This window comes from Aptenodytes patagonicus, chromosome Z (genome assembly GCF_965638725.1).
Source record: "Aptenodytes patagonicus chromosome Z, bAptPat1.pri.cur, whole genome shotgun sequence".
NCBI classification, from domain to species: domain Eukaryota; kingdom Metazoa; phylum Chordata; class Aves; order Sphenisciformes; family Spheniscidae; genus Aptenodytes; species Aptenodytes patagonicus.
This window is the reverse complement of record NC_134982.1, coordinates 40,030,262-40,052,702: the sequence shown is the minus strand read 5'-3', so window position 1 is coordinate 40,052,702 and position 22,441 is coordinate 40,030,262. Positions and strand designations below refer to the sequence as shown.

General features: G+C 42.4%; 1 protein-coding gene across 2 annotated transcripts in view; it reads left to right on the top strand.

Moving 5' to 3' along the window:
- Positions 1–2,765: 2,765 nt before the first annotated feature.
- Positions 2,766–22,441, top strand: part of PCSK5 (proprotein convertase subtilisin/kexin type 5) — a 267,689-nt gene continuing 248,013 nt past the window's right edge. For both annotated transcript variants that reach the window (XM_076361658.1, XM_076361659.1), the window contains exon 1: positions 2,766–3,435. In XM_076361658.1, the coding sequence (XP_076217773.1) occupies positions 3,238–3,435 (198 nt within the window). In that variant the 5' untranslated portion in view covers positions 2,766–3,237. The remainder of the gene's footprint in view (positions 3,436–22,441) is intronic.

The following is a 22,441-nucleotide window of genomic DNA, read 5'->3' as shown; positions in this document are numbered from 1 at the left end:
TTGGGAGAAGAGACCGACACCCACCTCGCTACAACCTCCTTTCAGGTAGTTGTAGAGAGCGATGAGGTCTCCCCTCAGCCTCCTTTTCTCCAGGCTAAACAGCCCCAGTTCCCTCAGCCGCTCCTCATAAGACTTGTTCTCCAGACCCCTCACCAGCCTCGTTGCCCTTCTCTGGACATGCTCCAGCACCTCAATGTCCTTCTTGTAGTGAGGGGCCCAAAACTGAACACAGTATTCGAGGTGCGGCCTCACCAGTGCCGAGTACAGGGGCACGATCACTTCCCTACTCCTGCTGGCCACACTATTTCTGATACAGGCCAGGATGCCATTGGCCTTCTTGGCCGCCTGGGCACACTGCCAGCTCCTATTCAGCCGCCTGTCAACCAACACCCCCAGGTCCTTTTCCGCCAGGCAGCTTTCCAGCCACTCTTCCCCAAGCCTGTAGCGCTGCATGGGGTTGTTGTGACCCAAGTGCAGGACCCGGCACTTGGCCTTGCTGAATCTCATACAGTTGGCCTCGGCCCATCGATCCAGCCTGTCCAGGTCCCTCTGCAGAGCCTTCCTACCCTCGAGCAGATCAACACTCCCACCCAACTTGGTGTCATCTGCAGACTTACTGGGGGTGCACTCAATCCCCTCATCCAGATCACTGATAAAGATATTGAACAAGACCGGCCCCAAAACTGAGCCCTGGGGAACACCGCTCGTGACCGGCCGCCAACTGGATTGAACTCCATTCACCACAACTCTCTGGGCCCAGCCGTCCAGCCAGCGCAGAGTACACCTGTCTAAGCCGTGAGCCGCCAGCTTCTCTAGGAGAATGCTGTGGGAGACGGTGTCAAAGGCCTTGCTGAAGTCCAGGTAGACCACATCCACTTCAGCAAGGTGGCCATTCATGATTAAACATACTTTAAGCACTCCAGATATGGGAAGAGAGTTGACTTGTGTAATTATCATTGAACCAACCAATAAGGAGGGCTAATTGCTAGAGGAGATTTAATGTCATATTCAATGACTGTATACTTATGAATATTAGCTGTGAGATGTAACCGTCTGGGCCTAAAACTGCTCCTGGTGAATCCGATGAGAGTGTTGTGGTTTCAGTAGAAGAATGATTTGCTAAACAGTGACCCATCATCTGTGAAATCCCAGGGAAGGTGGGACACATCGAGGTCTTGAATCTACAAACAGGAGTAAACAGTATGTTGTGATACACTGAGCAAATGATAATGCAAACTACAGGAAAAAATACTAACAGGGAAACGCTAATCACTGACAGCTAAATTTTTGAAGACATAGAATAAACAGGGAGGTATAAAACAGATTTCCCCCTTTTTTCCCCTTTAAAAACAATCAGAGGATGTGGGAAGATGTTAGTCATTAATATAATACTGATGTTTAGGGGAAAAAATGAATGAACTTAAGGTAGAGAATGGTTTAAAGTAGAAGATGTGGTTTTGGCCGTCTGCATTTTACTAGTCCTACTTTATTAGGAAAACAGTGGTTTTAAAGGTAGGAGCAGAGGTCTTGGGGGAGGCGAAAAGGAACTCCATGTTACTGTATAACTTTCTGTAAAGCATTTAACTTCTCATACTTCACATCCCCGTGAAAAGGAGAATGATGGCTGCCTGACTTTGTAGGACACCTTAGGTTCCTCAGAGAAAAAACCCCACAACATTTACCTTAGTACATTACAATAGTACTTCTCGTGTTCAAATCCCTTCACAACCTGTAATGGATACTCACAGTGAGTCTGTTGGACCAAATTTTACAGATGCTTATTCTAACTTTCAAATGAAAGGGAGTAGATCTATAGGTTGTCCAAAGCCATTGTGGTGGCTCTAAGGTTTAGTCCGGTAAGCAACAGTTTGGGCTTGGGTGGATGTCAGTTTTCTCCCACCCCACCCAGGTACCTCCAGTGGCTGGTGGCATTTGGGCCTCCACACAACCAGCAGCATCTTTTCCAGGCCTGCACATGTTCCACTGCTGGAAGTGCTTCCCAGCAAGGTGGCAGGAGCTGCAGCCATGCTGCATGGGGATGGGGAGAGGGAGCACTGAGAAGGCCATGCTCCTCGTCCGGACCACCGCTCCTCTGCTGAAGCAGCAGCCGCCCACTTTTCTTTCCGAACGTGGTGACGATGAATGGACTTTGAAGGACAGTTCAACGTTAAATGACTCCGAGAAACGTTTGTAGAATAACGCCCAGCAGACTCCGGTAAGGCACAGCCCGTGATTGCCAGTGAAGGAGCTTTGGGGCTGTTCGTGTCCCGAACAGCTTGGTACCCAAGCCCACTCCCCCGCGGCCGGCGGGGCGAGCCTGGCCGTGCGGGGCAGCCGGCGTTCTCCCGCGGCCCCTCCTCGCCCCCGGCACCCCGCGGGGGCAGGGCCGGGGGGGCCGCAACCGGTGCTGGGCACGAGGCCTCACCGCAGGCCTCGCACCTCGCCGCGGCTCCCGCAGCCCCGCCGGCGGGGCGGCGGCCTCCCAGCCCGGCGGGGGCGAGGGGGCAGCCCTCGGGGTCGGCGGCAGGGGTGGCAGCGCCCGGGGCCGGCGTTAGCCGCGGGCCCGGGAGCGCGGGGGGCGGCGGAGCGCGGGGCCGGCACGGCTGCCATTTCCCCTGGCCCTCGGCGCTGCCGGGCGGGAGCGAGGGCGGGCGGAGGAGGAGGAGGAGGAGGAGGGAGGGGAGAGGAGAGGAGAGGGAGGTGGCCGAGCCGGAGTGAACTGAGGCGCTCAGCTGCCAACACTCACACACCGCCTGCCGCCGCAGCCGCGCTGCTCCCGGACTCCGCGCAAGAGAGAGAGAGGGAAGGCGAGGAAAAGCCAGACGCGGGAGAAGAGGCAGAAGATCGCTGGCAGGGGGAAGGAAGTCAGAGAGGAGGGAAGCGCGGAGAGAGGGAGAAGGAGCCCTCCTCCCGGCGGAGAAACGACTTCCCATGTAGCTGGGGACAGAGGGAGAAGCTGGCGCTCAGAAACTGTGAGAGAAGCTTTCCAAGCAAGTTACTTAATCCCCGAAGAGCGGCGGGAGGAGGGGACAGCAGTAATCCCCGATCATAACCATTATTCCCAACCCCTCATCATTTAACCCCCGGGCGGTTCAATGCACTACTCCAAGCTCTTCCTAGTTTCCTCCTCGGGGTAACTTGGGAGGACGCGCCGCCGGTGCCGCCCGGAGGTGAGGAGAAGAGCCTCGGAAGAAGGAAGGAGAAGTTTTGTGGGGGTTGTGTGCGGAGGAGGAGAAGATGGGCTGGAAGCGCCACTGCTGCTGGGGAGGCGGAGGCGGCGGGGACCTTCTCTGCCGGCTCACCCTGCTGCTGGGGTTCCTGCTGCCCGCCTGCAGGACGCGCCTGTACACCAACCACTGGGCTGTGCGGATAACTGGGGGGCTCCCGGAGGCCAACCGGATAGCTAGCAAATACGGATACGTCAATATAGGACAGGTAACCCTCCTTACAACTACTTCCGAGCGGGTGCCCGCGGCGCGGCCGGCAGGCGGGCGGGCAGGGTCCGCTGCCGCCGCCCTGCGCCGCCGGGGCAGGGGCAAGGGCAAGGGACGGGCAGCTCCGCGGCCGCCGCACGACCCCAGCCCCGCCGCGGGCCCCGCTGCCGCTGCGGGGCGGCCCGCGAAGTCTCCCGCCGCCCCGGCCTCCCGCCGCGGGCCGGCGGAGGTGATGCGCGGGGGCAGGTACGCCGGAGCCGCGCCGGAGGGGTCGGGGCCACTGCCGCGGCCGCAGCGCCCCCTCCGCGGCCAGGTGCGGAGCGGGGCGCGCGCCGCGGAGCCGGCCGCGGGCGGGGCGGGGGGGCGCGGGGGGCCCCGCCGAAGTCTGCCCGCCGCCGCGCTGCCTCCGCGGCGGCTGAACTTTGCGCTCCGCGCCTGGCACCCTCCCGCCCCCCGTGCAATGAAAAAACCGCCGATGCAAGAGGAGCTCGTCCTGCAGCGAGCGCCCGTCTCCCCAGCAGCCAGGACGTGGCAGCTGCGGCCGCCGGCCCGCCGCGGGGGGCGTCCCGACCCCCCTTCTGGCGGGGCGTGCGGAAGGAAAAGGTGACAGGGGTGGCCCCGGTGCCCCGGGGCGGCTGCCGGGGTCCCGCGGGGAAGGGGAGCGCGCCCGAGGGGGCCGGGGCCGCCGCGGGGCTGCCCCAGGGTGGGAGCCGTCCCGCCCGCCGCGGCGGCCCGCGCTGCTGACCCGCAGCCCACTCGCTTTACGCCGGGTTTGTTGTGAAATGAGAGGAGAGACGAAGTCGGGTCTCGGATGCCGGCGCTGTAGGTAGAGCTTCCCCGGCCCGTGCCCGGCCGGTTGAGCAGCATCTGACCTCTGCGGAGCCCGCAGATGTTTTGCTAGAAAACACATGGACTGGCTAGATCCAGAGATCAACCCGTGAGAAAATTCTTGGATCCAGCCGGGGCCAGGAACTGCAAGTGAGGAAACACCTGGTTCTCACTGGATCCCATCATGCTGAAAAAATCCCCCACTGCTACAGCTAGGCACAGTTGCTGTTTAAGATGTTCAAAGATCATTTTTTCTGACAAAGTTTGTGCCCAGTATCCTAGGCTTTCCTGACAATTATCCTCAAAATATGTGTTGCATACGTAGGGTTTAGCAGGGTGAGTGCCTAAAAAATAAACAATTCCATTGCACGCTTGGGTGCGAACATCCAAGCACAGTCTTTCTAGTAAGTAATTTATACTACATGAATTGAAAGTTTAGAAATCAGCATTTACAGGTACAAAAGGCTTCATCTTATACATGAGATGCACAAAAACGCAGCTGCGTTTACACAACAGGCCTTTTACATCAACTGCATCAAAGTGAGACCCGATTTTTATTTGTGTTGTAGGATGAGTTCCCACTTACTGCATCATTAACTGAAAAGTTTGAAGCGCACATCTCAACTCTTCCCAGTCATTGCAAGCCTGAATAAGACAGCTGTGCAGTCCATTAAGATAAATAATTTACATAAGAAAAGCTGGAAAACCACACTGAGGTAGCACAAAATATGATGTGTAAAGATGCACTTACTTAGAGAAACTGAGTACCAACTTCCCTCTTGGAGCACTTGGGCAGGTAGGCAATGCTATTCCCACTTGGAGGCACAAAAATTCGGGAGGAAGCTTTTATGTCAAAATTGAACCCCCACCTTGAAACTGCCATTTAGGAATCCAAGTGCAAAGTTTTTTGCATTGATGTCTTTCTTTTTTGTCTTGCTCAAGTTGTTTGTCTATATTCCTATCTGGGCCTTTATAGTGCCAAAATAAGCAACAGTTAGTCGGCTGGAGGATGCACTTCTTCCTCTTTTGTCAGGCCAGCTGTCTAACTCAGAGCCTGCTTTTTTATACCTTGCACATCCAAACCGCATGTTGAATTAAGGAAAGAATGTAGTAAGCTACTATTGCTTCTTACGTGTCAGTGAAAGTGCCATGTATACACCTATGAGATATTAATAATAGATACATTACTGATCAGGTATACAGATGGGAATGAGAGAAAATACAGACTATAAATATTGAAAAACTGGAAAATACATTACTGGGTATGCAGATGAAAAGAGAGCATATGTGGAGGAAGCCAATACCGTTACTTAGGGAAAGTGCAAGTAGAAGACAAATATAAGAATGTTAAATGATGGATGCATGAGAAAGAAAACTTCAGTAGACTGATGGATGATTCCTCGTCTTCTGGCTGTAACTAGCCTTTAAGAACAAGAAGCAGGCGGTGGGCGTATGTGAAGAAATTCCATAGAGCTTCCTGTATGTATTTTGGATTGGAGTAACTGAGTGCTAGACGTCATTGTGCTGTGCCAATGTAGGACTCAGCGCTCTACCGTTACAGTTACATGCCCTAAGAAGTGTTGCGCTTTTGCACAAAGTCTTACACAGAGTTTTTCTTCATGGGTATCTTTTTATGACGGCCAGTGTCAAGCTTCTGATAATTTCTTCCAAAATCATCTCCAAATGGTACGTCTGTGACAGCATGTTCATTAGTATGTAGGTGGTCAGTCTAATGTCTGTTCTTTTATTCTCAGTTAGTGCTTATACAACTTTCATCAGACTGACCTGGTCACTAGAAAGTATTTATAATTTGAGAATTCAGAGTTCATAACATAATCCAAATGGCTGTGGTCTGACCATACGTAGTTTAACATGTAAATATATGGTTCAAAGCCTATATAAAATAATTCTATAACTGTGTTTCTTAAAAATACAAAAAAATGTGCATCATTTTCTTTGAAGCTTATCGATCACTCTTTGTAGACTGTATCACTTGATAAAGATGGGTAAAGGGAGTAAGGTATTAACTTTTAGAGAAAGGAAGTCAGGAATGGTCTGGACTGATGAGTTAGATTTGCCCGTTACGGGCTTTTTGTGTAGGTTTGGAAAAGCAGGAAGATATTTGACACAGAACAGGAAGTGCAAAAGAATATGAAAATGGGAATATCTACTATTTACACTGAGAGACAACTGCAAGCAGTTTAAAAAACTGTATTTGGTGTGAGATGTTGAAAGACATTTTCTTAGCTGAATACACTTTGAAAACACTGAAAGAGGTAACCAGTAAGCAGAATTCTCTGTTAGAGGCAGGACTTCACATGCTTAATGTCTGTGTATTGTAGCAGCTATGGCGGGGCAATTAAACCTTGGTTTTGCCGATAATCTCTCTTCTAGGTAAGCTGAAATATTATAATTAAAGCTGCAAGTGTCAGTAAAAGCTGAGCTGTTTACTTCTGCTTGAAGAAGGTAATTACAAATCTCATAAAAATACACATCCAAAAATAATCTGAAATAGATTAAAAAAACCTAGTATAATTCATTAAGCATAATATTTTTGGTTAAAATATGTTTGTGAGCTCACCTTTAAGAAGAAAGTGCAAAAAGCTAAATCCAAATCCCACTATGGCTGGCCCAAAGAACCAACCCAGTAAAAATGACCCAGAAAAATAATGGAATTAAAATATTCAAGATAAGAGGTAGTGAAACTGTGTATAAAAAAATGAAAGTCAAGTAGGTGCAGTTGCAAAGTTGCAAACCAGGAGTATTCTGACAACAGTTAATTGCATGATTAGAGCTGAAGGGAATACTGGACAACAGAGGGGTTCTGAAGGTCTTATTCTTACCAACCACCCTGTTAATTTTGCATGAGTGGAGATGCAAGGTGCTATGGAAGAGAGAGAGATTAGGGTACGTTAGGAATTCAACAGTTAACAGTAGGCAATATTTGGGTTGTGTTTGTGGAAAACTGGCATTGAGAGGTACATTAAGTTGAACAGTGGAGACAAGAGGGTAGACCCAGGAAGCCTGTGAATCGTAAATACCGGACAACATCCCTTTTCCCGCTTTTTGTTATTTGGTGCATTCCTGGTAACAGGTGAAAGTTAGCTTTCCCTTTTTTTGGTGCTCGTGTGGTTTGGAGAATATCCAGTTGAGTTTTGAAATACCTCTTAAGTCCATTTTCATTGTCATGGTGATGACAGGAAAGCTACAAAGCCTATCTGAATGACTGGATGAGTCAGTCAGAAATAGATTGCAGAAACGGATGTTAAAAGAGGCCTTGAGATCACCTGCTGGTGAGCAATTAAGAACTCTTGCAACTCACAGCTTCTGGTAAACTCCTGTTGCTCTCAAAGTTCTTCTGTGGTCTCCATCTCTTGTTACAGAAATTTGAAGCTTTAGCGTCTCTGCTTATTGAAAAGAGGAGTTTTCCATTAATTTTTAGGGGACATGGCACAACAGAGAAAGAATCCTCTTTTACTCTGTGTTTTTCTAGGCTACGTGTTCTGGTTCTTGTTTCCTACAAATTGCTCCAACGTACTGCTCATTTATCCTGTATTTCCTTACCATTACCAATGTGAAGTTGACAGTAGATGTAGAAGTTTGTTCTTCAAAGATACTTGAATTGTTGCAGTGAATCTGGTGAGACTGTCATTAATTTTCTTCATATATGGCTTGGAAAAGCATAAAGCAGCAACTTAGACCTATCATTGTATCAACTGTTACTCAGTTTCTGTTGGAAAACTTTTTTCCCCACAGGTCTGAACGAAGGTTACGTATCACAGAAACAGAGGCAGTAGATCCCCTTACTGACTGACACAAGTGGGCAGGATGTCCTTCAGAAAGTCAGTGATTTTGATTGCTGCAGTTAGCGCCACCAGTTTGGAGCTTCTGATTTGGACAGTAGGGCCCACTTGAGCTGACACTCAAATTAACAGGCCTTCATTTACGGCCTGTTAAAGGCCTGTCCCATAACTTTAGGTTTGAGTGCTCGGTTACTGGTAATGTCATTTCTGTGACATACCCACAGCTGCTTTAAAGACTATGGAGCAAACACAGCGAAGCGTCAGTATAAGCTACAAAAGAATTGACCCAAGGTCTCCTGTGTTTCACTGGGTGTTAAAATAGCACAAACATGTAATATCAGGACTTAAATGCAGAGAGTTGACTTTTTTTTTCCCCTTTTCCCTTGTATTGCAGGCATTTCTGGCCTACTCTTGAAGTGCAATTAGTAGTTTCTCTAGCAAGTGAATCCTTGTCTCATGTAAAAAAAAATGCCTCTATTCTTTTTGCATGGGTCTTTTAAGAAAGTGGTCTGGACTAGCAAGCCCTCTGGGACTTTGATAAGGTAGTATAATGCAAAGCAGCCAAGGAGTTGTTCTAAGTTATACACTGGATGGAGCAATTTGGTGTATACCGCATCCCCCAGCAGCTCCTTGCTTACACGTTTTACCCTTCTATCTCGCACTGGCTGCACTAAGCAGACCTTTCTCTTAGAGCAAAGAATCTGTCACTGGCTTTTGGGAAAGTTTCTTTCACTGCTGGAAGCTGCTGAGGGTTAAACATATAGTCTGTGTAGCATTTTGTACAATTGGCATAAATATTATGACTGTGTTGATAGCGTGGATTCCTTACTATATAGTGAAAGAAGGAAGCTTTCTTTTGATACAGCCATGAAAATTAAGGTATACTGATATGTCATCTTGATTCCCATGAATTTCCTCATTTCGTGTAAACACAGCTTCTCACTGGATAGAAATTTGTGGTTTGGTGCTAAAACATTCTCAATAGACTGGAGAAAAGAACACCAGCTTATAGAGGGATGACTTCTGAAGCATCTGAGAACCTGGGAATGCTACTCTGGGCTCTGATGCTGAAGGCTTTTGTGCTCTTGAGCTATTGACAAGCTTTTTCCACTGACTTCTTCATTTGTATAGATAAAAAAGGAGGAGCTCCAGTAACTGACTCTGGGCACATGAGTTTATTTTAATTTGAAATGTGTGGGCTTCAAAATAAAGAAGGTTTTCTAGGTTTGTGCTCTTCTAGAAAGTGGTGTCTCATCCATTTCAGGTTGTCGTCATCAGGTGCCAGGAGTTTCTCATTCAGGCAGGGGACTTGCCTTGAAGGTGCAGGAGAAACAAACAGCTGATACCCCAAAGATGATGGAAGAATGGAAGAGATAAAGATATCATATCTCTTCAACAGGGGAGAGAAATGCTGCATTAGTTAGTATAGGAGCAAACTTTAGATCCTTCTACTCCTTTTTCTTTCTTAATTCTAGGCAGGGACTGAGGATGGGTCAGCACTTTTCCGTATCACATCTTTCCTCCACTAATTGTATTCTTCCAGTAATTTTTCTTTTCTGATCTCTTCCAGGGTCTAGTGGCCTACTTCCCACCCTTGGCAAGTGACAGACTACCCTTTCTCTTCAATTTTCTTCCTGCAAGGAATACACACTGTTTGCCAAAAGATACCTAAGTGTGCTAAGCTTGAGGTGTGGCCCAGGAGTCACTGTTAGATATACAGATGTGGTTTTTTAGATAATGTAAATGCTGATGTGATTTGTCAAAAGGTTTTGGGTGGTTTTTTAATTGGGATTTTATAGATTTAAAGCCAGTAAATCACACAAAGAGTTAATAAATATTAGTTAATTTCAAACCTGAAGTCCCAGTGATGGCACAGAGAAGATGTTGTGTAACAAGGTCAATTGATCAAAAAGAATGGGAGGAATGGCTGTTTTCCATTTTCCAAATCTATTCCTGATGGGAGGCAAAAGGAAATTTTGCAAATTAAGTAGCTGAAATTGGAAGACTAGGAAAAAAGCATTCAGTTATGAGAAAAGGGAGCTTATTTTAAGATAAAGAGCCTAAAGTAGGGTTGTTGTCTTCAGCAAAGGAAGGAGTTTGCTGCCATAATCTCCACCACCTTACATGGATGACTCAAAAAAGCAGGATGGTAGGCCTCTGTCCACAAAGAGGTTCAGCTAACCCAGAATAATATTATAGACAGTTAATAGAAGAGACATGCCCCTTAAAAGCCTGTGTGGTCACAGCACTGAAACAGAGTATAGTCTAACTAAAATTTAATACCTGGGATAAGTTTAATGAAGTCCTGAGTATTAAAGATGCAAGTACCAGGACTACAGTGTTAAAAGAATCAAAGCTAGGTCTACTCTAAGCTGCATGCACATGCAGATGTAATGGCAGATACAACAGATACACAGATACAACAATAAAAATTGAATTTTCTCTTATTCATGACAGAAAAAAGTACATTTAGGGACTGGTAGAGAATAACCACCAGATAAAAGATCTTTGGAAAATGTAAGCACTGAAATAACACTCTTGCAAATGCTCACATGCCACAAAAACAGAAAACCAGCACATATTGGAGAATACAAAGGGTATGCCATGGCTAATTACTTCACACTTAGCAGCAGTTCTCTTGTCTGTGCAGTTAAAAGTGAGAGGGAGGAGGGAGAGAGAGCAGAGCTTACTACTACTAAGTGTGAGCTTTCACTGCGAGTTGGACGGAGAAAAAGATGTGCCAAATGGGTTCTGGTGATAGACGCAATCTAATAGTCTTTGTATGATGTTACGAGGAAAGACAAGAATCTCATTTAACAGTATAGTAGTCAAGCTACAAAATATGTGATGATTTTTATTTAAAGCCCTTAGGCAAGCACACACTAAATTATACTTTTAAGAATAACAACTAGTTGCAAGCCCAACTTACAAATGACAATGTTTGTGGGAACTGCTCCTCTCAAACAAAATACATAAAGAAGTGGACCATGCTAGATTTAAAATGGAAGAACCAGAAGAAATCTGTAAAACATGTTGAGGTAAATCAGTAGTGCGTCATACCTCTGGTATGACAGTGGCCATGTGTGGTATGACATGACCTCTGGCTGACACTGGTTGACAGTAGTAGAAGTGAAGGGCAGGGGGGACATCTCTACAGAGCACCTTGTCCATCGCAGTGCCCTTGAGGATGATCAGCTATGCCCACATCTTTCCTGGCAGGTATTTAACCAGTTTTCTAAGGTCTTCAGTAAGGAAGCTCCACTGTGCCAGGGCACTGTCGATTATAGCGGTTCGTTATCCTCTTTGCCCTGATGAAGTCTAAGCCGTATCTGTCTTCCTGCAGTTCAAAGCCTGCGTTTCTTGTTTCTCTATGAACATAAAGAGTAGCAACATCAGAAACGTTGTAGCTTCCACTCTTCCTGCCACCCACTTTTATCTTTTTTTATCCAAGCCCAGTCCTTTCCCTTGTTTCATACAGGTCAGGCTTTCACTGATCAGTCTTGCTGCTTGACTCTGGTCTTTCTAAGTGATCCTCATCTTCTTGAGCAAGGAGCTGCTAGAGCGTTACAGCTGAGTACAGCATAAGGATTCCTTCAGTTGTCTTGAGGACAGCACTCCTATTTATGTAGCCCATTACGGTGTTTGTCTATCCTGTAACCGTATGACATTGTTGACTTAGTTCAGCTTGTGCTCTGCTATGGGTCACAGATTGATTCTGCCAAATTCCTAGCCCATTGTTCTCCAGCCTGAATTTGTCCAGTAGATTATTATTGATTAGGTGTAGTACTTTGTGTACGCCTTTGCTGAATCTTGCCCTGTTTTTCTAGACCTCGTTTTACAGTTTCAGTTTGTTTTGAATTCTGTTCCTGCCCCCCAAAATGTTTGCAGATCCTCTCTGCATGAATGTTATGTTTCATAGGTGTCTTTCCTATGCCAATATTCAGGTCACTAGTTGAAATATTGACCAAAACAGTTTCTAGAGGAACTCTGACAGATGGTCGTTTGCTGCCCTGCTGTAATAAATAGATATATCAATGCACTTACATAGTTTTGACCTACTATTCCACACTTAAATTTTGTGCCCTACTTCAGGAATTTGAAGGGGAGTGTTAATCAAGTAGTACTGGAAGATAGATACGGTTTTTAATTTGCAAAGTATCAGCTCAAAATAAATATAAAAATTGCAAAGATATTGGATTGGACTGGATCATCAGTGATTGCTATTGTATACCTTAAGTGTTCATAAGTGGATTTTTTACCCCAGTTTTAAACAAGTCTAAAACTAACCAGTTTTAAAAGTGGGTTTGTTACTTGTCCTCAGTCTGGAAAGCTTTTTTCGGGGTTTTTTTGCACTGACTTCCAACTTCCAGACTGAATTTAGTCATGGCCAGTATATATCTGTTCTTGTGCTTAAGTGGCTCGTCTGTTTCTCCAGCACATTTGCAAGGGGAACCAGCCTTCACTTTCGCTTCTGTAGCTTCTGGTTTCCTATTAGAAGACAGGCTTCCCACTCCCATGGTCATCCCAGTTGCTGTGTTTTGATTGACATCTGTTTGCCTTGACCAGAAAAGATGGCCAGCTTGTATACAACCTCCCCACTGCTTTGTACAATGTCATAAATAGTTCTCTAGACTTTGTCAGGCAAGATATTTCCAGTATCGTATTTGCATGTCTTGCAGCTGTGTTGTGTGGTTCTGTGATTGACCAGCATATCTTTCTCTTCCTCTCCAAATGATGAATTGTAAAATCACAAAGTGGGGAGATACATATGTCAGCCATGGATGTGAATAAATTATATGGTCCCTAGTGAGGAACTGTGGTGTTCTTTGTCACCTGCCAAACATAGGAAAAAATATGTTCAAACAGAATCCTGCTTGCCAGAGATATATAGCTTAAGACAGTAAGTGATTATTTGGCAACATGCTGGACCCAATTTGATAGATATTTGCAGAATGAAAAACTCTTCAGAATGAAATGTTGGCAAGTCCAGAAGAGTATCAGAGCTACATCATGAAATCCTGCCAGAATAGCTTGTTGTGGAAATTCTTGTGGATTGCATGATGGTGTGTGATAGAGATGAGATTGTAAAAGGCACGTTAGCCAGGCATGATCATGGATTATATAGTTCTAAACAAATTAGGAAAGAAAAAAATTCTCAGCACAGACTCTTCCATATAGAAGGAATCTGCTCCCAGGGAGACAGCATGCTTCTAAATGAGGGATAGCGATCAACAAGGGGCCATTTTTGGTCATGATGGTTTTTCTCCTTTTTTTTTCTTTTTAGAGACCTTTTTGTGCCAGCAGGGAATAGGCCTCATTTATGTTTGTTTTCCAGGGCCAAACTGAAGTTATGGAGATGTTAAAAGTCACAATTAAAACCTTTGCTACATTCTCTTATTCATTCTTTTTCAAACTGGAATAAAACCACTGGGTTTTGTGCAAGAGTGCTTAGTGGGCAATGAAAATGTTACTGAGTAGTGCTGTGAAGCTGAAATTCAAGCCTAGAACTGGATAATGTTCTCCTTTTTAAAATATTTAGTTTAATCAACGGTAGCATGCAGCCTCCCTTCTGGATAAACCTAGAGAACATTTTTTTGCTTTTATTGAGCTTTTCTTTGTAGAGCATATTAACACAGTAACCTGATGTCTTAAAAACAAACAGGAAAGAAAATGCACGCTGTGTTGCACCTCTAAAGCCAGTAGTATGACATCTAGGGTGCAGAGAAGTAGTTCCTATAACATTTTTGTTCATGTGAACAGCCTTTATTTAAATAGACCCGTAAGGATGCAAGGCCATTCTGGGTCAATTAGAAGATCCTTCTAGCCTGCCTGACTATGGCAGTGGTGTTAAGTTACTGTCTGTAGGGGAGAATGAACAAAACAAGCATCTGATGCTTCTCCCTAACACTCCCTTCAGCTGTTTTCAGCTCAGGAGACTGCCTGAGCTGGGTATGGTTTCTGCATACTTAGAAATTCGCGATTCTTTTTTTTTTTTTTTTTTTTATCCAGACGCTTGTCAAATCTTTCAAATAAAAGTAAACTTTCAGCATCCACAATATTCTTTGGTAAGGATTTTAAAAGTTTGCTACTTCACTGCATGAAGAACCACTTCTCTTTTGCTTGTTACTTACTAGCTTCGTTTGATGGCTACTGAAAGAGATGGTGAAAGTCAATCTCTGTCCACTCTTCTTATGTCATACATGATTTTTTAGTTTTCTAATATTTTCTCCTAAATTATGTCATATCTAGACTGAAGAGTCTTAGCTTACTTAGCTATTACCCATACCGAGGGTGTATCATATCTTTGTCCATCCTTCTTCTCCCACTTGGAAACTTTTCCAGCTCTACTATATCTTCTTTGAACAGAGGGGACTAGAACTGCACACAGGACTTAAAGTGTGGCAAAACCTTGGATTAGTCTTAAATTGCCCTGTTCTCTGCTTTATTCTCCATACTTTTATTGATCATGTCTGGTATGTCATTTGCTGTTGGGACTTCTACCAAGCTGAGTGTCCATGGGTTAGTCTGCCATAACCCTGAGATCATCACTCCTCAGTGGTACTGGGCAGCTCAAAACAGTTCATTTTAGTGTGAGGTTAGGTTTGTACATCAGCTTATGTACATATGTCTACATTGGATTTCATTTGCCATTTTATTGTCGTCACTCAGTTTTGCAGAGTCCTTCTGCAGCTCACACACGGCCAGCTGCAGTCTTTACGTCTGTGATTGTTGGCAATAGCTGACATCTACACCTCATTGCTCGCTCCCTTTTCCATGTAAATTTTTTTTATGAAATAGTGTAGGTCCCAGAAGAGGTTCTACCACGGACCCCAGCAGAACTCCAGCAGGGATCTCCGCCTGTTGCGAGAAGCTAATTGCTTTCTAATAAACAAAGAACTAATTACTCCTAAGCTTTGTTTTCAGTCTTTAATTGATTGCTTGCTTCTGCAAAGACCTTATGCCATGGCTTCTTAAATTCTTAAAAGCTGTTGGTGAAGGACATTGTTAATAGCCTTTTGGAATTCCAACCAGAGTGTATCTATCTACCTATCTTTACCTATACGCTTGAACTCTTCAAAGAATACTAATAAATTTGTGAGGCAGAATTTTCCTCTGTTTAACTATTTCCAAAGCAGTCATTTTTTATCCGAGTGTCCATTAATTCTCTTATTTGTTAGTTTCTACTCATTTGCCTAGTAGTGACTTGAAAGTCCATACTGCTTCAGATATCCTTTTAAAAATTGACATCACATTTGTCACCCAGCTGTTCTGAAATGTGAAAACTGTTTTTTAAGTGAGAGATTTCATGACACTGCTTCTGTTGCTTTCAATTACTTTAATTTACTGAATGTTTTTATTCAGCTATTTCATCCATATTTCTTCCACACTCTGGACTGCAGAATATTTGTACTTCAAGTATCATATCTCGAGTAACCCATCTGAGCTGAACTGAAGAAAATAAATCAATCAAATGCTAAACTTTGAAAAAAATTTGATGCTTTGTGAGTATGCTGGGCTCCAGTGAGCCAAGCATGAATGAACAGCAGTGTCAGGGCTTTAAGCTAAGAAAGTTCCCCTACCCCTTTTGGAAATAAGTAGCACCACTTCCCTGCAGGAATGGACTGCAGAATAAGCTCTGTCTTCTCTTGAGCAACCAAGCCCTGTCCTGCATGAGGAGCAGTAGTTTTACCAGTTGGGAATGGAGTGGAGCCAATGCAGATGCCTGAACAGTGGTCTTACAGCTCAGATTAGCTTTTTCTGCTTTTAAAGAAAAACACTTCTCTCACTGGACCTCAAAGAGAATCTCTGCAATTTAGCTCAGCAAAGTATTCACTTGCAGTTTATAAATGTCTCAATAGCCTTTTAATACGAACATTAGAAATGCATTTGCAGGTACCCCAATTGTATCAGAAAGTCTAACAGATCAGATGTGTCCCATCACTGCCACACAACAAGAGCTCCAGCCCTAACTAGCATGACAGTATTAACTATGGTACTGTTTTCAGTTTTCCTCTTGAAAGATTCCCTTTTGCTCCATCATAAGCCAAATCATTCCCCTTCCTTGGGTTGAAAGCACATTAGTAGGATTTTGTTCACAACTATTTGAAGTACAAGGTCATTTCCAGAGAGGACATGTATGACAATATCTGGGATTTCCTTGACACTCTTGACACATGCCCATCTCTGCATTATTGTCATTACTCCTTTCTGCCTGTCTGATCAAGGGGTACCTTTGCTTCAGCTCAGAGAAGTTTAAATATCCATCATCAGTGAATGGACTCCTCCCGATAATTCTTAGGCCAGTGCATGATGATCGTGGCTAACTGACAAATCACAAAGCCATCGCCTGGGAAAACTGATAACTGGAATTAAACAGGGTTGCTGAGCCTTGCTTTCTAAAAGAGTTAACCATCCTGTGACCCAAAGGAGCTCTGGACTGTGTTGGCATCACAGGTCTTGTCAATAAATGGTTCTACCATTGCAAGGACTGCTCTTTTGGAAGCTTTCTTGTAGGTAAATACCATTCCCTTCTTGCAAAATTCAAGTAATTTCTTTTTCATGCCTGGCAACTACAAATATTAATCTGACGCGCTTAACTGCACAGTGAGCAACTCTAGTGGTGGCTGGAATCTGTGTTGATTTCCTGATGTTTCTGATCTTGTAGGACTAATTTGACATGAAAACAAATGTTTCAAAATGGAAATGCAAATCCATTTATAAAGAAGAATACATGGTTTTATCCAATTCATTGCTACCATTCTAACTGACTGGCTTTTCCCTATTTCAGCATTTTGGTATTATATATTTAATACCAACGTATTAAACAAATATACAGTAGAAACTTTTCTCCTTTCTCCAAGAAAATCTACTTTCAGTTACACAGCTAAGCATTCACTCAGCCTTCAGATTGTAAGATTCTGTTCTCCATACAAGAAGGCCACCAAGGGATATTCTTTAAATGTGTGGAATGGTCAGTGTATGAAAGCTGTGACTTGTTTCATTGGTTTTAGTAAATTTAGATATTTCATCATGAATTGGATATCAGTTCTCCTTGACTTTTCTCTGTAGTCTTGTCGTGTAACTGAGCACCACACAGCCACTCACTCACTCTCCCCCCTCCCCGGTGGGATGGGGGAGAGAATCAGAAAAGTAAAAGTGAGAAAACTTGTGTGTTGAGATAAGAACAGTTTAGTAATTGAAATAAAATAAAATAATAATAACAATAAAAAGAATATACAAAGAAAGTGATGAGCAATGCAATTGCTCACCAGCCGCTGACTGATGCCCAGCCAGTTCCTGAGCAGCGGCTCCCCCGGCCAGCTTTCCCCCAGTTTATGTACTGAGCATGACGTCACATGGTATGGAATATCCCTTTGGCCAGTTTGGGTCAGCTGTCCTGGCTGTGCCCCCTCCCAGCTTCTCGCTGGCAGGGCAGGAGAAGCTGAAAAGTCCTTGACTAGTGTAAGCACAGCTCATCAACAACTAAAACATCAGTGTGTTATCAACATTATTCTCATCCTAAATCCAAAACCAGCTGCTAGGAAGAAAATTAACTCTATCCCAGCTGAAACCAGGACAAGTCTGAAGTAATTTAGAAGCTGGTATGTGAACCTAGACATTAGGATGCTAACTTAATCTAAAATGTAGGTCTCACTGAGGTCTGGATTAAAAAAAAATTGTTTCTTCATTAAGTGCTTATTGCACTTAATGAAGAAGAATCCCGTTAAATACAGTGGAAGATCCCATTGATTCCAGTGAAAGCTGAACTGAACCTTAATCTCTTTTCTGGCACTATGGAAGTTGGTACAGCAGGAGACCTGCATACATCTGAATTAATACATCACATTTTTTTTTTATGTTGTTGTGGTTGCAAATAGCTACTTTAAGTGGAATATTACATGACTATGCTAGAATTAACAGTCCCTTGGTGTGCTGTAAGATTATTTTTTTTTTTAAAATCCTCTCTAAACATTAGTTATGATGATGTTGATGTTTTCTTTCTTACTAGGTTTGAATGCTACCTAATACAGTCGTTCTGGCGATTATTTTTTTTGTCTCGTTTGCTTACTTACTTGCTTTTTCTTTACGTGTATCTTTAGATCCTGTCAAAGAGAGAATTTTCTTGTTTTCATACTATTAAACTTAGGAAACTATAAGATGCTCTCCAGAAACTGTTACTCATATGAATAGTTGTTGCTCAAGTTGTCTTATCAAAATCATTGAGATTACATGTGGGTGTGGAGACTGCTTATATAAATAATGGATACTGGCAAACCTTACTTTTACACAAAAAAGTATAAACTTTTGTGCTGCTCTGGCATCAGCCAAATAAGACAGGTGAATATGTCAGTATCATGCCTGGTTCTGGACAAGTTGCGTGCTTCTCTATATTCGGTTAAGCATGTTGTACAGAGCAGAAGATTGTCAGACTTTGATACAGTACAAAGTTGAGGACGTATGATCTAGGTTCACTGTAAAAGAGCATTGGCTTTAGTGCCTACACACACCACATAGATGAACTTAACTCAGTCCTAGGTATTCCCGTGAGTCACTTCTTTATTACTCTTCAGTAAATTATATTGGTGATAGAGGAGGAAATTGCTTAAATCAAGTCTCATGAAAAAGTCAGTTAAATGAAAACATTGTATTTACTATGACCAATAAGAGCTGAATTCAGATTTGTAAGACAAAGTACAGCGTGAAAAGGTTTATTGCTGGCAATATAAATGTTCACTGGAAACAGTGTGACTACTGTAGGTCACTGCATCAGTCATTTTCAATGTTATAAGCTCTCTTGCTATTAATGTGCTTAAGAGTTTTATACTGATGTTTAAATAACTGGATAGAGATATAACAGTATATCTAACTTGGTGCCCAGTTCTTAAATCTTTTACTCATACAAGTAACCCCATTATATTTGATTGCCCTTGATTTATGCCTCTTAAATTCCATTAGCTTCCACAGAGTTATTTCTGATTTATGGTTTTGTAAATGAGAAGGGACTTGATCCCACTGGGACTGGGTAGATATTTACAAGTTTCAGGACAGGGACGATGGTTATTAAATATTTCATGATCAAGATTTAAAAAGAAATTAATATGAACGTTCTTTGCTGTGAAACTTCTCTGCTGTAGTTTTTTAAAAAATAAAACCTCTTTCTTAACTACCCTTTATACTGTTTGCATGATTGAAATAGCAGTGTCAGAACTTTGTCAAGCCTCATTCTTATGCTTTATTATAATTACATATCAGAGTACAGATTATGAAGAAACAATAATCCTTAGAGTCTGGAGTAGCTAATAATGTATGGAATATGGCAGTTCTGTTTGCTACTTAAATAAACATTCATGATACTGCATGAGTATCCATCCTCGTTCTCTCATCATTTTGCGTTTGTTCAGTGATACAACATGAAACAGGATTGGCATTCAATAAAATAGTGACAAAGCTCATTTCAGGTGATGCAGGATATCATTTAGATATTTTAAATTACAGAGTAGTGAGTTAGGAAAGAGAAGAAAACATTTCAGAAAGCAGTGGCAATTTAGTTGACCCCTCAAAATGTTAAAGGTATTTGTTTCCTATTCGATGGCTTTGAATGGGGGCTGTTTACTGAAACAAACATTACCATATTGCCTAACAACTTCTTTGCAGATGCAAACAACATTTGTTATGGCTTGAACTTGCAGTGCATGATGACTGTTGAAGTCACTTGAAATATTGCAGAGGTTAAGTTTGTTCGTACAGCAGAAAATAAGTACACTTTGTTGCACTCATTTTTACTTGCAGAAATAAGGTGGCGACTCATTGGGCTTCACAAAAAGGGGCATGAACTACCCGTTTACATTGCACTGCTTTCTGTATTGAAAAGAAACAATAGAAAAGATTAATGGGAATTAAGGCAGTAATTGATTTCCTTTTGAGAATTTTCATGAAATATGTAATGTTGCCCTGGAACTGCAAACCCAGTCACAGGTTGCTGAGCAACCTTGCATTGCTTTATTTGATAGGGACATGAACTTGCCAATTGCTGCAATACCTCCTTAGGCGAAGCTCGCAGTGACACTGGGATTGCAATTATTAATATCCATCGTTGTACTTGAATTCTAACATTTCACATTACCAGTGTGGAAATGGCTTCCTTCTCCATCTCCCACCAGCTGTTTTAGGCTAATGTATCTGTTGGAAGACCAAACCTGCACTTCATACAAAAACCTTCCCCCCCTAATAATTAAGGACTCTGTGTTCATTAATTTTTAGCTACCTTTTTGAACATTGTTCTAATAATCACAACCTGTTTATCAGTCCTAGAGAGGAGGTGGATGAAAGTCTTCCTTACTGACTTTAAAAGAAAGATTTCAGATCCTATAGTGAGATTTCTTTCAATTTAATGTTTGAACAATCAACATAGTGTCCAGATACCTTGCACTTCTCACATGTTATTCATTCTTAACTTCACTGAGTATGTATTCGTATGCCCTCGTCTCTGGGGAAGTGGTACCACACAGCAAGTGTTTGGAGTGTACCAATGCACAGCACAGTTCAGATTCAAAGAGGGCTGCCAGCTCTTGTCCTCCTGTAAAGATTGATGCATGTTCTTGTTCTCAGAGCTGCAACAGAAAGAGGTAGGGGCCAAGGTCAGGCTCTGCTTCTGTCATAATTTTTGGAAGGAATATGTATTTACTGTGGTCTCATGTGACCTGTGGCCTATAAGGCAGAATTCTCTTCACTGCTCATCCATGTAAGACTCAAACATCATTTTCACCTGGTCTTTATTCAGGCAGCTTTTTGTTGGCTTTATTTACCTGATGGTTGTCTCAGGGATTTTTCTTTTTATGATTATGAGTATTCTTTTTTTCCTGCACTTTTAGAAGTAGCATTGTTTGTAAATAAATATGATGAAAGTGTGTTTTTATTTTAAAGAAAATCAGCTAACCTCTCCCTCCTTTCAGAACTCAATTAATAAGACCGAAAGATCTTCATTCCAATATCCACAGGATTTATATGAATATATAATCCAAAAAAGATGCCACAATCCCCTTTGGAAGGACTGTTCATCCTGTATAGTAGGGTAGATTAAATTAATAAATCTTAGTGTGATTTAGCATGTATTAGGATAAAGCTATGATAGAGTTCTAATTTATACCTTTCTAATATCTGAATTTATTTTATAAATTCATATTACATCCTGAGACCTGTGACCTCTTTTATGACTTAATGCTTTCCCATTCTTGCAAAGATAGTTGTACTAAAACTTAGTGTGTTACATGACAAAACTTTTTTTTTTTTTGATGTAGCAAAACATTTTATGTTCCCATTTGGTTGTTAGGTTTTTTCTCTTTTTTTCCCAAGTAATTCCACATGTTAAATAAGGTTACCGAGAAAGCACTAAAGTACTGGAATCTCAAAAAGCAGAATTTCATTTGGCAATATTTGTTTAAAAATACAACTGTACAAAGTAACCTGTATGCAGAAGGTATGATCTAGGAAGCTTTTTCCAATTTACCTGAACTTGTGAAAGTTATAGGCCAATTATCAGTCTCAGAGGAAACAATTTGTTTTCTATTGCTAAGAATATTTTATAATCTTTATAAAATAGAGCATTTCTCTATTTAGAGAAGTAGAATTTTGGAATTCTAAAAATATTTTAGAATAAATCTAACTAGGAATTTAGAATTCTACATTTAAATTTAGATTTTAATTTGAATTAAATTTTAATTATAGTTTAGAATTGAGACTCTAAATATGTTTAGATTATATTCTGGAACACAGTAGAAAGCCTTGAAAAGAAAACCTATTAGAAAAAGTATTTTTATAGAGGTAATCCAAAATTAAATATACCAACTCATATAAAGAATTTCCACTGCAAATTGAAATGTTCTTTTTATGTTGTTTTTAATCTGCATTTTCACTTAGTTTAGCTACAGTAGTATTTTCTAAGAATTTTAAAGCTTCCTAACAGATATATAAAAATTCAAATTCACATTAAAATTTATGAAGTGACTGAAAAAATCTCAGCCTTGATACCTAATTAGAATGATATCAAGAATTATAATTGACCTCAGGATATCATTACTTTTTTATCCTACTAACAAAGGCACATGAAAAGTTAAAAGACTAGAGAGCTTATGTTTATTTCTCTAGTGAAAGAGTTAATGTGCTACTTTATTTTTAAAGCAAAATACAGCAGCATGTAAGCAACAGTAGTGACGTTACCTGAAAGAACATAATGCAGAGCTACTTTATTTTAATGACTCGGTTATTCTTTCTTGACATCAACTGTTTAAAAAGCCAAATTGTACTTAACTAGCTCAAGGTAAGTGCCCAGACAAAATTTCTCCATTCAAATATCTGAAACACAAAGGAAAAATACAA